Source organism: Oryctolagus cuniculus, chromosome 5 (genome assembly GCF_964237555.1).
Source record: "Oryctolagus cuniculus chromosome 5, mOryCun1.1, whole genome shotgun sequence".
Classification (NCBI taxonomy): domain Eukaryota; kingdom Metazoa; phylum Chordata; class Mammalia; order Lagomorpha; family Leporidae; genus Oryctolagus; species Oryctolagus cuniculus.
Genome location: NC_091436.1, coordinates 118,300,069 through 118,315,682, shown reverse-complemented (window position 1 = coordinate 118,315,682; position 15,614 = coordinate 118,300,069). Strand labels below are relative to the sequence as shown.

At 37.0% G+C, this 15,614-nt stretch overlaps 1 protein-coding gene across 6 annotated transcripts in view; it reads right to left on the bottom strand.

The window, feature by feature from the left end:
* The window catches only part of PKHD1 (PKHD1 ciliary IPT domain containing fibrocystin/polyductin), a 579,994-nt gene that overhangs the window by 154,336 nt on the left and 410,044 nt on the right, over window positions 1-15,614 (bottom strand). For all 6 annotated transcript variants that reach the window (XM_070074011.1, XM_051855614.2, XM_051855618.2 and 3 more), the window contains 2 exons: window positions 3,733-3,887; window positions 982-1,134 (listed from right to left, as the gene is read on the bottom strand). In XM_070074011.1, the coding sequence (XP_069930112.1) occupies window positions 982-1,134; window positions 3,733-3,887 (308 nt within the window). The remainder of the gene's footprint in view (window positions 1-981; window positions 1,135-3,732; window positions 3,888-15,614) is intronic.

Genomic DNA, 15,614 nt, shown 5'->3' with positions numbered 1-15,614 from the left:
TATTTTGCATACATATGAGGAGTTTGATGCTTTATTTTCGATTCATGTATACAATGACTTTCTAAGATAGGATGTCAGTGACAGCCTTTCCCAAACTAGTCAGGAAACAACTTTGGAATAATGGTTAGGGAATACAAGTTCAATAAACAAGGTCCTTAATAGGTGTTTGATGCAGCAGATAAGATTCCACTTGGAGTGCCCACATCCATATCAGAATCCCCAGGTTGAACTCTTGGCCCCACTTCCAATCTAGCTTTCTACTAATGCACACCCTGGGAAACAGCAGATGATGGCTCAAGATCTTGGGTCCCTGCCACCTATGTGGGAGACTTGGGCCACATTGGAGTCCTGGCTTCCAGTGTGGCCCAGCCACAGCTATTGTGGGCATTTGGAGAATAAACTAGAGAATGGAAGATATCTTCCCCCACCCCACCTTTCAAATAAATTAATTTAATTAATAAATTAAAAAAGAAAGTCCTAATCATATATTTTGGTAGCAGTCAAAAAAATGCTAAGTTTTGGATAAAAAAAATTTGAACTGATTCTTAAAGCAGTCTAGAACATGGAAATCATGTTTACTTATATTTGTACCATTATTAATTTATAGCCTCAACCCGATGCCTACCATCAGATATAGCATGCTATTAGGAAAAAGTGATAGAAATTCAGGAAAAAGATAAAGTTCAAGTGGCTATTAAGTCATCTACAATTTCAAAGTAGAGGAAATTTTTACATCTGCTAAAGATGTTTGCTTTGAGGTAAAAGTGTGCATATGTGCTGATTTCTAGTGCATTATTTTAATATCACACTGATAATTAAGCACAGATTAGGACTGAAAAATTCATAGCTTCTCAGAGTACAAAGGAACTGTTTCATTTGAAGTTGTTTTTTATAAATGAAAATCCGTACCGTCAGAATTCTGAAGTTCCCAGATGAGTAAGTCCCAACTGGTAATACCGAGTAACTTACATTTTCATTTACCTGAGAACTCCTCTCTGTCGCTCTTCCTGAAGGACCCTACCAGCAGTCTCCCCCTACAGGATGTGTCTGGCCGAATTTGTATATTTCGAGTCAGTAGTCCAACTTCAGCAGCCAAACTAATGTGTCGACCATCCTCGATGACATGAACACTTCCTACGGCAACAGGAGTTGGGCGAAAACAATCTTTAAAAGCCTGTTTCGGAAATCACTAGCTAGGGACCCAGTGAACCTGCCAAATGAAAACATTTATTCCCCCTCAAAGTCCTACCAACATTAAGGTCTGCTTTTCCTCAGGCACTCTCCACAATGTCAGCTGAGAAATGAAAAACCTATTCTTTTGTCTCTCTTTGGGATCACAGTGAAGGTGTTTGAGCAAAAATTCATTTCTTCTCAATAGCCGTGGGTGCTGGGACAGACACAGGTGCAGTTGTCCATTTTGGAGAGTCCCCAACCTATTGCCTTAAATGTATCAGAGAGAAAATTCAGTGGTTGGTTGTGTATTGTCCGTGGATCTTTCTCATGAGAACGAGGAATGCCCGATCAGCTGAGGGAGGCAGTGACCGAAGGAAAGTAGTAATGCGTGAGAGTGACTGGGAAAAAGCAAGCGGCAGCAAACAGCAGCAGCAGCCCTGCCCAGCCAGCTTCCGCTCACCACTGCCTGGACCACTTTTCCAGGAACTGAAGAGTCTTCCTAATTTGTTTCACCATCTGTATTTGCATTTCACTTTTAGTTTAATTGGCAATGTTTGCTCCACATTCTCTCTCTCTGCCACTTGTTAAGGAAGAAATCATCCTTGGAAGTATGATTTAGAAATAGTTGGAGACAGTCCTGGTGAAAATATTCATTTCCTTCTCACATGTAAGAGACAAAAAAGATATCCTATCATCTCTTCATTTCCAAGTTTTATTTCTGATTTGTTATATCTCCTGTGTTAGATTTATTTATTAGATTAAACCAGAAAGATAAGGATTTTTTATTATTTATATGCAGTACATGGTAATAGTGTCTACTGTATAAAATAGTCTGTAGCTTTTTTGAAAGAAACTAGAATTTTTCTTTCTGAAAGATATTAGAATTTGCTCTTTCCTTTTTTTTTCAGTAGTAGTAGTGAATACATAATATGTATGTCATATCAGGGAGCACTATTCCTAATGACAGAAAATGAAATCAGTATATATAATGATTACCATATTCTAAAGGATTGTTTGATTCAATGTACCAGGAAATGAACTGGAAATTCGATGCCAGTGAGTTTTGTTTTCACTTAGTCATAGAACTGCCCAGTGACCTTGAGGTTCTCAAGCCTTCTGCTCTTAGACTTGATATTATTTTTCAAAAATCCCCGTACATTAAAGAATTATTTTTTTGTTGGTTACCTTGTTTTATTTTTTTAACTTTTATTTAATGAATATAAATTTCCAAAGTACAGCTTATGGATTACAATGGCTTCCCCCCCCCCATAACTTCCCTCCCACCCTCAACCTTCCCCTTTCCCCCCCCACCCCCTTCCATTCACATCAAGATTCATTTTCAATTCTCTTTATATACAGAAGATCAGTTTAGCATATATTAAGTAAGATTTCAACAGTTTGCAACCACATACAAACACAAAGTAAAAAATACTGTTTAAGTACTAGTTATAGCATTAAACCACAATGTACAGCACATTAAGGACAGAGATCCTACATGAGGAGTAAGTGCACAGTGACTCCTGTTGTTGACTTAACCAACTGATACTCTTGTTTATGCCATTAGTAATCACCCTAGGCTCTTGTCATAAGTTGCCAAGGCTATGGAAGCCTTTTGAGTTCACCGACTCTTATCTTGTTTAGACAAGGTCATAGTCAAAGTGGAAGTTCTCTCCTCCCTTCAGAGAAAGGTACCTCCTTCTTTGATGACCCCATTCTTTCCACTGGGATCTCACTCGTGGAAATCTTTCATGTAGGGGTTTGTTTTTTGGGTTTTTTTTTTGGTTGTTGTTTTTTTTGTTTGTTTTTGTTTTTGTTTTTGTTTTTGCCAGAGTGTCTTGACTTTACATGCCTGAAATACTCTCATGGGCTTTTCAGCCAGATCCACATGCCTTAAGGGCTCATTCTGAGGCCAGAGTGCTATTTAGGACATCCGCCATTCTATGAGTCTGCTGTGTATCTCACTTCCCCTGTTGTATCGTTCTCTCCCTTTTTTATTCTATCAGCTAGTATTTGCAGACACTAGTCTTGTTTATGTGATCCCTTTGACTCTTAGTCTTATCATTATGATCAATTGTGAACAGAAATTGATCACTGGGACTAGTGAGATGGCATTGGTACATGCCACCTTGATGGGATTGAATTGGAATCCCCTGGTATGTTTCTAACTCTACCGTTTGGGGCAATTCATCTTGAGCATGTCCCAAATTGTACATCTCTTCCCTTTCTTATTTCCACTCTTATATTTAGCACCGATCACTTTTCAGTTAAATTTCAACACTTAAGAATAACTGTGTGTTGATTACAGAATTCAACCAAAAGTATTAAGTAGAACAAACAAAAAAATACTAAGAGGGATAACACATTAAAAAATTATTTTAAAATTACGTGATAAAATTAATGAAGAAATAGGCACAAAGCCTTCTAACATGAGTCTAAGGCAACAGTAAAGTATTATGCTTCCCTGCTGTATGGTGATCAGATCCAAAGTCCCTAGGCAGGTTAAAGAATACATTCTTCCTGGTGCATTTACTTCCCACCACCAATAAACGAAAGCCTTACCAATGTGCCGGTGTTTGAGCCGTTCATGGATCCCAACATGGTAACCCTTGACTTCTTTGACAGTGAGGACCTCCGCTTCATGGGGCTCATAAGAAGTGGAACTAAGGACAATTTTGTCATGAGGTTTCCAGTCCACTGCATCTTCAATGATAATTCTGTAACAGGATAAAAATAGTATCAAATATTATGAGAGTGAAATACATTTCGCCTGCTTACTCCACAGAGAAGAAAATCCCCTGGGACCAACACATCCCACTAGAGACTGAAGTAGAAGTAATAACAGACAATAGTGAAAAATAACTTTTGCAAGAAGTTTAATACTAATTGAATAAATTATCTGGATTGTAAATGTACAAGTTACTTCAAAAACTTCACAGAACATGAAATTAAAAGATAAGTATATTTTGGTGCACAGAATTTTTTGAAATCCATGCATATTTACAGTCCTAAAAATTCATGAAAACTATATATTAAGAAAAAAAATAAGTGGTTCCAGTGATGTGGCATAATAGGCTTGGCCTCCACCTGCAGCACTGACATCCAATATGGGTGCTGGTTCAAGTCCAGGCTGCTCCTCTTCCAATCCAGCTCTCTGCTAATGGGCTAAGAAAGCAGTGAAAGATTGCCCAAGTGTTTGGGCCTCTATACCCACAAGGGAAACCCAGAGGAGGCTCCCAGTTCATGGCTTCAGATCGGCCCAATCCCAGCCACTGCAGTCATTTGGAAGTGAACCAGCAAATGGGAGACCTTTCTCTTTGTCTCTCCCTCTCTCTCTCTGTAACTCTTAAATAAATAAAATAAAGTCTAAAAAAAAAAAAAAAACTAGGCATAGATTTTAAAAGTTTTTGCTACCCATAGAATCTGGCTTTTAATTTCATTTTTAAAATATTTATTTATTTATTTATTTACTTGAAAGGCAGAGAGTTACAGAGAAGCATAAGCAGAGAGAGTGAAGTATTCGATCCACTGATTCACTCCACAAAGTGGCCACGTGGCTGGAGCTGGACCAATCTCAAGCCAGAAGCCAGGAGCTTCTTCAGGTCTCCCACACAGGTACAAGGACCCAAAGACTTGGGCCATCTTCTACTGCCTTTGTAGGCCATAGCAGAGAGCTGGATAGGAAGTGGAGCAGCCAGGACTTAAACTGGTGCCCATATGGGATGCTAGAACTGCAGGCGGTAGTTTTACATACTATGCCACAGTGCTGGCTCCTAATTTCATTTTTAACACAGAAATTTTAACCCTTGTAAACATCATGGGTATAGCAAAGATATTCTCTGAACTTTAGGTACAAGTCAAAGGAACAAGAAACAGTAAGAGTTTAGTAAGTGTACCTACATGTGATCTTAAATAGCAGCAAACTTCCTTCTTGGTTGGGAAACAAAATAGAGGCATTTAGATGAAATATTTTCTCATACTTTCTAAACATCTAATAATGTTATTTTTGGACAATTTTTCATTGTGCATTAAGGCTACTATATTCCTTTTCAGATACAAATGTGAATCTTGAAAGTGCAGATAACCAGCTGTGTGACCTTGAGAAGTCTTGAAACTTTTCTCAATGTCATGTTATCATCTGAAAAGTATTACAGGTTCTTTCCAGCATCCTTAAGTGTTCTATGTTCTCAGCATTGTGCTTTCATCATGTTATATTCTGTTCAGTTTGGGTTTTTGTTTAAACTCACATTTAATAATATTTTTGTTCAGTCTTTCACTGCCGCCTAGCTTTTCTTAGTGAGTATGACTGCTTTATTCTCCATTGAGTCATTACCAACTTCAACAACATAAGTTTATTTTAATTACCTAGCTCTTTAGCTAATGAGAAGGTTTTAGCAGGCTTTCAGAGTAGATTCTCCTCTACCAGTAAATGTTTATTCAGGCAAAAGTTTCCATGTGCAGGCTGCCCAACCATGCCACATATACTGACTAAGCCACAGCTATGCACCAGACATACTAGGTGCCAGAGACATAATGATAAATAAAAATATGTCACTTATATTATAAGATGATAAGTTATATTTCCCTAGCAGACAATCTTGATGAGTCTACTCTGTGGGTCGAAGAGTCATAGATATTTAGTTTACAGTGTAAACAACAACACAGGCCAATAGTATGATTATAATTAATTCAAATTTGTACACCTGAGGTCGCAGGGCGAGCATGTGGGTCAGTGATAGAAAAAAAATACCAGTGACAACTGATGCAATTTTAATGAAAGAATTGAGTGTTATCCTAGCTCCTGGAAGAATCACAATATTTGAGGAACAGCCAGCTTTTAGAGAAAAGAAAATCGAGATCCAAAGAGATTAAGTAACAAAACTCAAGATTAGACCATTGCATGAAGTTAGAGATCAAAATGAAGACTCCTATTCAAGTCCAGCATTCTTGCTAGCAAATGTCATCACCTTACCTGTGTGATTCGTATTTCTTCCCTTGTTAAAAGGTAATTTAATAAAACAGCACTCCTGCCTTTCAGAATATCATGATAACCCATTAAATTATGAAATGGCTGTGATCTTTAGAATGTAGCCATTCTTTGTAGCCATACTAAGTAGCCATTTAAAGCTTCCAAAACCCATAGTTTCATACAAATGTATTTCTCCCCTATACTCTAGAAACTTTGGAATTCTACATGTCATGAGAACCATACAGAAATATTAAAGGTGTGTAACTCCTTCCCCCTCTATTCTGAACTGGTAACAATGGAGTAACTTCACAGAAAATTATGGTCCCCATATGAATAGCCTAGTTTGTTTTCTTAACCAAGTGTCAGTTTTCCTTAAGTTCTAGCATTCACGACTCCTAGTCCCAATTTTTGACCATTACGGCTACCCTCTAATCATTTCAAGAAATTCTAACTTAATGATTATTTGAGTCAGAATCTAGCCATATTATAGTTCTCTGATTAATACTAATTGGAGTCTGGGGCTGGTGTTGCAGTGCAACCAGTTAAGTCACAGCCTGCAACATTTGCATCACATATTAGAGTGTGGGTTCAAATCCTAACTACTCCAATTCTAATCCAGTTCCCTGTTAAAGTGCCTGGGAAAATAGTGGAAGAAGGCCAAAGTCCTCAGGTCAAGGCACCCATGTGGGAAACCTGGATGGAGTTCCAGGATCCTGGTTTCACCCTTGCCCAAGCCCAGCCATTGTGAACCTTTCTTTTTATCTTTATCTCTGTATCATTCTGTCTTCCAATTAAATAAATATTTATAAAAAGTACTAATGAGAGTTCCTAGGTATAAGAGGAGATACTTGTTGTTCTGAACAAGAACAACAACAACAAAAAAAACCTAACACAATAAGTAAACAACAAATTAAGACCTGTTTGCTATATAACTGGACATAAATGGAAACCATATGAGAGAGGAAATTATGAATAATCACTGTGGAAATCTCCTTAAAGATAACTTTTTAAAGGTATGTGCAAAACATCACCACAGTTTGCTTTTATTTGGCATTAAAATTTGATTTAGTTCAGGGAAATATAATCATTACTCTAAAATCCTTATTAATTACAAAGGACATAAAAGAATAGTTTCCTACAAATTTTCTTTAAAAGTTGTTACAATCATGTATAAAATATTCAGATAAATAGATTTATTAGCTAAACCTTTGAGATATCCTAATGATAATAGTTTCATTTGATCACAGAATCAGAGTATACAATCCCAAAATGCTCCTCCCGCCCTTTCTCCTCAGGAATGGGGATGGCCACAGCCTTCTGAACTCAAAGAACATCGAATCATTTTTTTTAACTCCAGTTTAAAATTTTTTGTTAGCGTCATTCATATGCAGTGAAGATCCTTGGACTGCTTTGCAGTATCATGAATATTGAAGAAATCAAAGTCTATAATGATGTTGGTATTGATGTGGGCAACAATAATGGCATTACTATCTATTAATTATTTTTCTACCTAATCTTTCTCCCTCATTCCAGGAAACCCATTCCATCTTTCCTGAGAACAGCTCTCTGTTTCTACCATAGAAGTGATTCTAGTGAAAGTTGCATTCTAAAGACCCACAAACCTTTCATCTAAAGGTAGGCATGAGATGAATCTTCATTCCTTTATCAAAATCCTTTCTCTGAAGGTGGGGGTTTGACACAGCAGTTGGTTAAGATGTAACTCTTTAATTAACACACAATTATTCTTAGGTGTTTAAAATTAACTGAAAAGTGACCCCTGTTAAATATGAGTGGGAATAACAGATGGAGAAGATGTAGAGTTCGGCACATGCTAAATCGGACTTACCCCTAATGGTAGAGCTAGAAACATGCCAGGGGATTCGAATTCAATCCCATCTAGGTGGCATATACCAATGCCACCTTACTAATCAAAGTGATCAGCTTAAGTTCATAATTGATCATAATGATAGGTCTAAGAGTCAAAGGGATCACATAAACAAGACAAGTGTCTGCTAATACTAACTGATAGAATTAAAAAGGAGAGAACAATCCAACATGGGAAGCAGGATACACAGCAGACTCATAGAATGACAGATGTCCTAAACAGCACTCTGGCCTCAGAATCAGCCCTTAAGGAATTCAGATCCAGCTAAAAAGCCCATGAGAGTTTCTCAGGCATGGAAAGCCAAGACACTCTGGCAAGAAAAATTACCTAAAATGAAAGATCTCTGTGAGTGAGATCCCAGCAGAAAGAATGGGCCATCAAAGAAGGAGGTACCTTTCTCTGAAGGGAGGAGAGAACTTCCACTTTGACTGTGGCCTTGTCTAAATAAGATTGGAGTTTATGAACTCAAGAGGCTTCTATAGCCTTGGCAGCTCATGACAAGAGCCTCGGGTGATTACTGACATCATCAATAAGAGTGTCAATTGCTAAATCAACAACGGGAGTCACTGTGCACCTACTCCCCATGTAGGATCTCTGTCCTTAATGTGTTGTGCTATGCGAATTAACAATATAACTACTACTCAAACAGTACTCTATACTTTGTGTGTCTGTGTGGGTGCAGTCTGTTGAAATCTTTACTTAGTATATACTAAATTGATCTTCTGTATGTAAAGATAATTGAAAATGAATCTTGATGAAGAATGGGATGGGAGAGGGAGTGGGATATGAGATGGTTGTGGGTGGTAGGGATGTTATGAGGGGAAAAGCCACTATAATCCAAAAGTTGCAGATTGGAAATTTACATTTATTAAATAAAAGTTGAAAAAAATTTTAAAAAAGATTTAACTCAGGATACTCATATACCATATTTGAGTGATAAAGTTCAGGTCCCAGCTCTGTTCTGGATTCCAGCTTCCTGATAATATGTACCCTGGGAGTCAGCAGATGATGCCACTAGTACCTACCACCCTTGAGAGACTTAGATTGAATTCCAGGATCCTGGATTGGCCAAGCATAGTCCCAGGTGCTGTGGACATTTGTTGAGTAAAAGGGTAGTTGAAATATTTATTTTTCTTTCTTTCCTCTCTCTCTCCTCTCTCTCCCCCCCACCTCCTCTCCACCCTTTCACATTAATAAAAATAAATTTAAAATACTATGAAATTCTCTCTCTGGATTTTATTTAATGAAACAGAAGAGGAAGAACAATTTTCTCACCAGTGGTGAAGCTGTGAAAAGTCCAAAAACTCTGAGATCACTTGCACCCTAGAGTAGCGAAACCCATTCTTAAGTAGACAAAATGTTAAAATAGGAAATATAAGAGTGGGAAGGGGAAGAAAGGCCTTTTGAGATCTCACAAATGGACTAAGAAGGGTTACATTTACTTTTATTTTCAATTGAAAGAACCCTGATTATGACATTACCCTGTTTTGAGACTTAGTTTGCGCCAGAAAATGAGCTAAACATTTTACATACATTAATTCACTGATTAATCCTTGTAATTATCTAGTAACTAGATATTATCACTCTCATAATTTAAAAAAAAAGAAAGTGTGGCTCAGAGAGGATAATTTACCCAATGTCACACATTTAGTTTTTTTTTTTCAAGTAAAATTATTTTAGTTTGCCTCATCTCAAAGATCCTTCACTTTTTCATAGAACACTATATCCAACATACTTCCCCAAGAAATCCATATGCCTTTTCCTATGATGGATACAGCAGTCTGAAATTAGGCCCAGGTACTTTATTGGACCAGAAGGAAGTGTCTTCTTTGAGAGGCTACACATGAGATCCTCAACTGTCAATAAAGGAAAGAAGCAACTGACTAAATTCTAACACTTGAACTAAGTTGTTATCCTAATGAAGTCTGGGTGATAAAAAATAAATTTTAGATCTTGAAAATATATTCAAGAAAATTATATTACAATTTACTAGATAGTATGTGACTGAAATAAGAGGCTAAGTAAGTTCTGATTTTCAGAAAAGACACCCCAATTTAATGTGGGAGGCATTTATTGGAAAGCATCTCAACATTCTGTTCTGTACCATATGCTAAATGGTACAGCTAATCTATAACAAAATACTTCCTTCTCCTGTGGAGTCATTTGGAGGAACTATATATATATATATATACTTAAGCAGCTTATTATCATGCATTAGGAAGTATATTGTTGTTGAAATAACAAATCATAAAATTCCATGCTATAGTGGTTGAGATGGTGGGACAATTCACACTGGAGGGAAGACTGAAAGCCTTGTGAAGAGCGTGACTCACTCTTTAAGGGTAAGTCAGACACCTAAAGATAAAGAGAATAAGCAAGGGTCTACTAATGACACTTGGACCTGGTACAAAAGTTATCAGAATGAACCATGAATGAATGTAACCAAAGGGAGTGGGACAAGACATATTCCAAACAATTGATTGGGAAAAAATATTCCAAATGAAGTGTATCCAAAGGTACATCACTAATTAGATTAATGAGATAACTATATAACTATATATATATATACACAGATATATATATAAACATACATACACATACACAATAATGACAATCAAATTAAAGAGATAAACAGTGAGTCCTAGAGAAAAGGATGAGGTAATAAATTACTTGATTTGTTTTTCAGTTCAGAGTAATTTCCTCATAAATAACAGACTATGTTAATAAATCACTTGAATGGCTATTATCAAAAAAAGAAGACAACTGTTGGTGAGGATATAGAGAAAAGTAAACTCTTGCATACTATTAGCTGAATTGTCACTTGGTTCAGCCATTTGGGGAGTAGCCCAGCTATGTAAGCTCTCTCTGTATCTTAAATAAATAAAATTATTTTAATTAATTAAATTATATATAATTGCTAGACTTGATTTGGTTGGTATTAAAAGAAATGAGTGGAGGTTTATAAAATTAACATAAAACTTATGCTCTGAAGGCTTCATATTACCATTATTCATAAATACATTAATTAAATACAAATAAATTCAGATAATTAATTGGTAAAAATTCATAGAGGAGTCCAAATGAGATATGCTCCCAAAACAAGGCTTTATTTTTTTAAATTTTGTTTTAAAGATTTAGTTTATTTATTTGAAAGACAGAGTTACAGAGAGAGGTAGAGCCAGAGAGAGAGAGAGAGGTCTTCCATTCTACTGGTTCACTCCCTAGATGACCGCAATGGCCAGAGCTGAGCTGATCTGAAGCCAGGAGCCAGGAGACTCTTCTGGGTCTCCCACATTGGTGCAGGGACCCAAGGAGTTGGGCCATCTTCCATTGCTTTCCCAGGCCATAGCAGAGGGCTGGATTGGAAGAGGAACAGCTAGGACTTGAACTGGTGCCCATATCAGATGTAGGTGCTGTAGGCTGGCTGGGGTCTTAACCTGCTGTGCCACAGTGCCGGCTCCAAGGCTTTAGATTTATTATTTGAGAGGCAGAGACAGAGAGTCAGCAAGATCTCCTATCTGCTGGTTTGCTCCCCAGATGCCTACAGTGATGTAGGCAGGTCTGGGATAAAGCCAGGAGCTGAAAATGTAATCCATCTCTCTCATAGTGTGGCAAGAAACCTACTGTTTGAACCACCATCACTGCTCCTCAGGGTATACATTGGCAAGAAGCTGGAGTCAGGAACCAAAGCCAGATGTCAAACTCAGGTACTTTCATATGCAACATGGGCATCTTAACCACTAAGCCAAATGCCTTTCTCTTCCAATGTTTCTGCCTCTGGAAAGGCTTATTTAACTGACTTTAACATAGGGAGATTGCAGAGCAATGTTTAAACTAATAGCTTGGATAAGTATAGCTCGCATAAAGTAATAACTTGTATAATAGCTTGAATTAACTGTATGTTAGTTAATTCGGTACCATTATCAATTTGCCAGAGTATTTGTAAACTTTTGTGAGTCTTAAATTATTTTTAAAAATTTTACAAAGGTTTAAAAAACAAAGCATTCTGATAATTTCATATCATTTATATAAACTCATTAAAGTACTCCTCAGGACTGATTCTAAGAAATTTTCTTTTTAATATTTTTAATATGTAGAACTCAAGCAATGGAAACAGACAAAGCAGTGCAAAAATTCAGCCTCAGGAACTTCAGCTTTATGAACTTGGGAAATTCAACTTCTCCAGCCTCAGTTTTCATATCCATAAAATACAGATAATACCTAAATTATAGCACTCAAAGATTTAAATGAGATAATATATATAAAATGCTTGGTGGAGGCCAGACATAAAGCAAGGCCACATGATAAGAACTCAATGAACAGTAGCTAGTTAATTACTGTGGATAGTTTTAATTAATAAAATTGAGTTTCTTTCAAAATAGCCTGTAGCTCTGACTGTGAATAAGGTTTTCAACACATTCTTATAAGAAAATCCATTCATATGGCTTCTGTCAAATTCCAACTTGCTAACCTTTTAATTATAATTAACATTTTTACCAATCTTTGTTAGAAATGCCTACTTTACAAATCCTTATGGTATCAAATGGCACTTCAAGTCCACATGACCAAATCTGAATTCTGTATATAATCTTTTGTCCAAACTTAGTCCTCATCAAGTGAATAACACCATCATCTATTTACACAAACCAGAAACCAAGAAAGCACTTTCCACCCAATGCCTCTGTGTTGGTTAATTTTAAAAATGAACTTGATTAGATTAGGGGATATCTGGAAGGCTAGTAAAGTATCAGTTTTGATTGTGTCTGTGAGGTTGCCTGCAAAGGAGGCTGATGTGAGTCAGTAGACTGACAGGAAAGTTCCATCCTCAGGGTGGGAAAGCACTACCCTATATGCTAGCGTTCCAGAAAATGCAAATATAATTTTCTCTTTCTCTCTCTCTCTCTCTCTCTGCCCACAGCCCACCCCTCACCTCAAGTTGGGGCACCCCAGAGACCACACCAGGCATCAGTCTCAGACTAACAATTACACCATCAGTTTCTCTGAATCTGAAGTTTTGGCCCTTGGACTGATCTATGCAATCAGCTTCCATAGTTGCATAAGCCAATTCCTCTAATAAATTTCCTCTCTTAAATAGTAGTATATCTCACATAAATATATATGTATATATATAATACATACAGTACTTATATTCTTTATATTTATATATTTATTATATATAAATACATATAGACTATATTGGTTCTCTCTAGAGAACCCTATACAACTTCATACAGATTTTCCTGTCTCTAAGTCTACCTACTTCTCTCCTTTACCACTGCAGCTCTTGACTACAGAGTATCCTCTCTTTTCCTTTGATTTCCTAATTAGTATTTGTGAACCACTATAAACTACTCCCGTTGTCCACACTGGTCCACATTGTATGCACAATATCTTTCTTTTTGTTTCAGGATTTTTTTTTTTTTTTTTTTTTTTTTTTTTAGTGTCAGATTCAGGCCATCTGAATGGCTCAAGATGTAAGGGCATTACTGTTAAAGTGTTTCTTATTCTTTTTTTTTAAACTTTTATTTAATGAATATAAATTTCCAAAGTATGGCTTATGGATTACAATGGCTTCCCCCCCATAACATCTCTCCCACCCGCAACCCTCCCCTTTCCCACTCCCTCTCCCCTTCCATTCACATGAGGATTCATTTTCGATTCTCTTTATATACAGAAGATCAGTTTAGCATACATTAAGTAAAGATTTCAACAGTTAGCTCCCACACAAACATAAAGTGAAAAATAATAGATGATTTTTTAAATGATGATGAAATCAGATCAGACCTATTGTCATGTTTAATCCCAGCAAGAGTCAAGTTGGGAATTAATAATTTCTTCTTTTTTTTTTTTTACAGAAGATCAGTTTAGTATACATTAAGTAAAGATTTCAACAGTTTGCACCCACACAGAAACACGAAGCGAAATATACTGTTTGAGTACTCATTATGGCATTAAGTCTCAATGTACAGCACATTAAGGACAGAGATCCTACATGAGGAGTAAGTGCACAGTGACTCCTGTTGTTGACTTTACAAATTGACACTCCTATTTATGGCATCAGTAATCTCCCTATGCACCAGTCATGAGTTTCCAAGGCTATGAAAGCCTTTTGAGTTCACCGACTCTTATTTAGACAAGGTCATATTAAAAGTGAAGGTTCTCTCCTCCCTTCAGAGAAAGGTACCTCCTTCTTTGAAGACCTGTTCTTTCCACTGGGATCTCACTCACAGAGATCTTTCATTTAGGTTTTTGTTTTTTTTTTTTGTTTGTTTTTGTTTTTGTTTTTGTTTTTTTTTTTTTTTTTTGCCAGAGTGTCTTGGCTTGGCTTTCCATGCCTGAAATACTCTCATGGGCTTTTCAGCCAGATCCGAATGCCTTTAGGGCTGATTCTGAGGCCAGAGTGCTGTTTAGGACATCCGCCAGTCTATGAGTCTGCTGAGTATCTCGCTTCCCATGTTGGATCACTCTCCCCTTTATTTATTCTATCTGTTAGTATTAGCAGGTACTAGACTTGTTTATGTGCTCCCTTTGACTCTTAGTCCTTTCATTATGATCAATTGTGAACTGAAATTGATCACTTGGACTGGTGAGATGGCATTGGTACATGCCACCTTGATGGGATTAAATTGGAGTCCCCTGGAATGTTTCTAACTCTACCATTTGGGGCAAGTCAGCTTGAGCATGTCCCAAATTGTACATCTCTTCCCTCTCTTATTCCTACTCTTATGTTTAACAGGGATCACATTTCAGTTAAATTTCAACACTTAAGAATAACTGTGTATTAATTACAGAATTAAACCAGTCATATTAAGTAGAACAGACAAAAAAACTACTAAGAGGGATAATGTATTAAGTTGTTCATTAACAGTCAGGGCTATGCTGATCAAGTCACCATTTCCCATAGTGTCCATTTCACTTCAACAGGTTTCCTTTTTGGTGTTCAGTCAGTTGTCACCGATCAGGGAGAACATATGGTATTTGTCCCTTTGGGACTGGCTTATTTCACTCAGCATGATGTGTTCCAGATTCCTCCATTTTGTTGCAAATGACTGGATTTCATTGTTTCTTACTGCGGTATAGTATTCTAAAGAGTACATATCCCATAATTTCTTTATCCAGTCTACTGTTGATGGGCATTTAGGTTGGTTCCAGGTCTTAGCTATTGTGAATTGAGCTGCAATAAACATTAGGGTGCAGACCGCTTTTTTGTTTGCCAATTTAAATTCCTTTGGGCAAATTCCAAGGGGTGGGATGGCTGGGTCGAACGGTAGGGTTATCTTCAGGTTTCTGAGGAATCTCCAGACTGAATTCCATAGTGGCTTGACCAGTTTGCATTCCCACCAACAGTGGGTTAGTGTCCCTTTTTCCCCACATCCTCGCCAGCATCTGTTGTTGGTAGATTTCTGCATGTGAGCCATTCTAACAGGGGTGAGGTGAAACCTCATTGTGGTTTTGATTTGCATTTCCCTGATTGCTAGTGACCTTGAACTGTTTCAGGATTTTTTGAGATAAATTATATTAATTGATTATTTCCTTTTTTACTATCCTGGTTTACTTGAATAAATCACACACAAACGTAGTTAGTTTTTC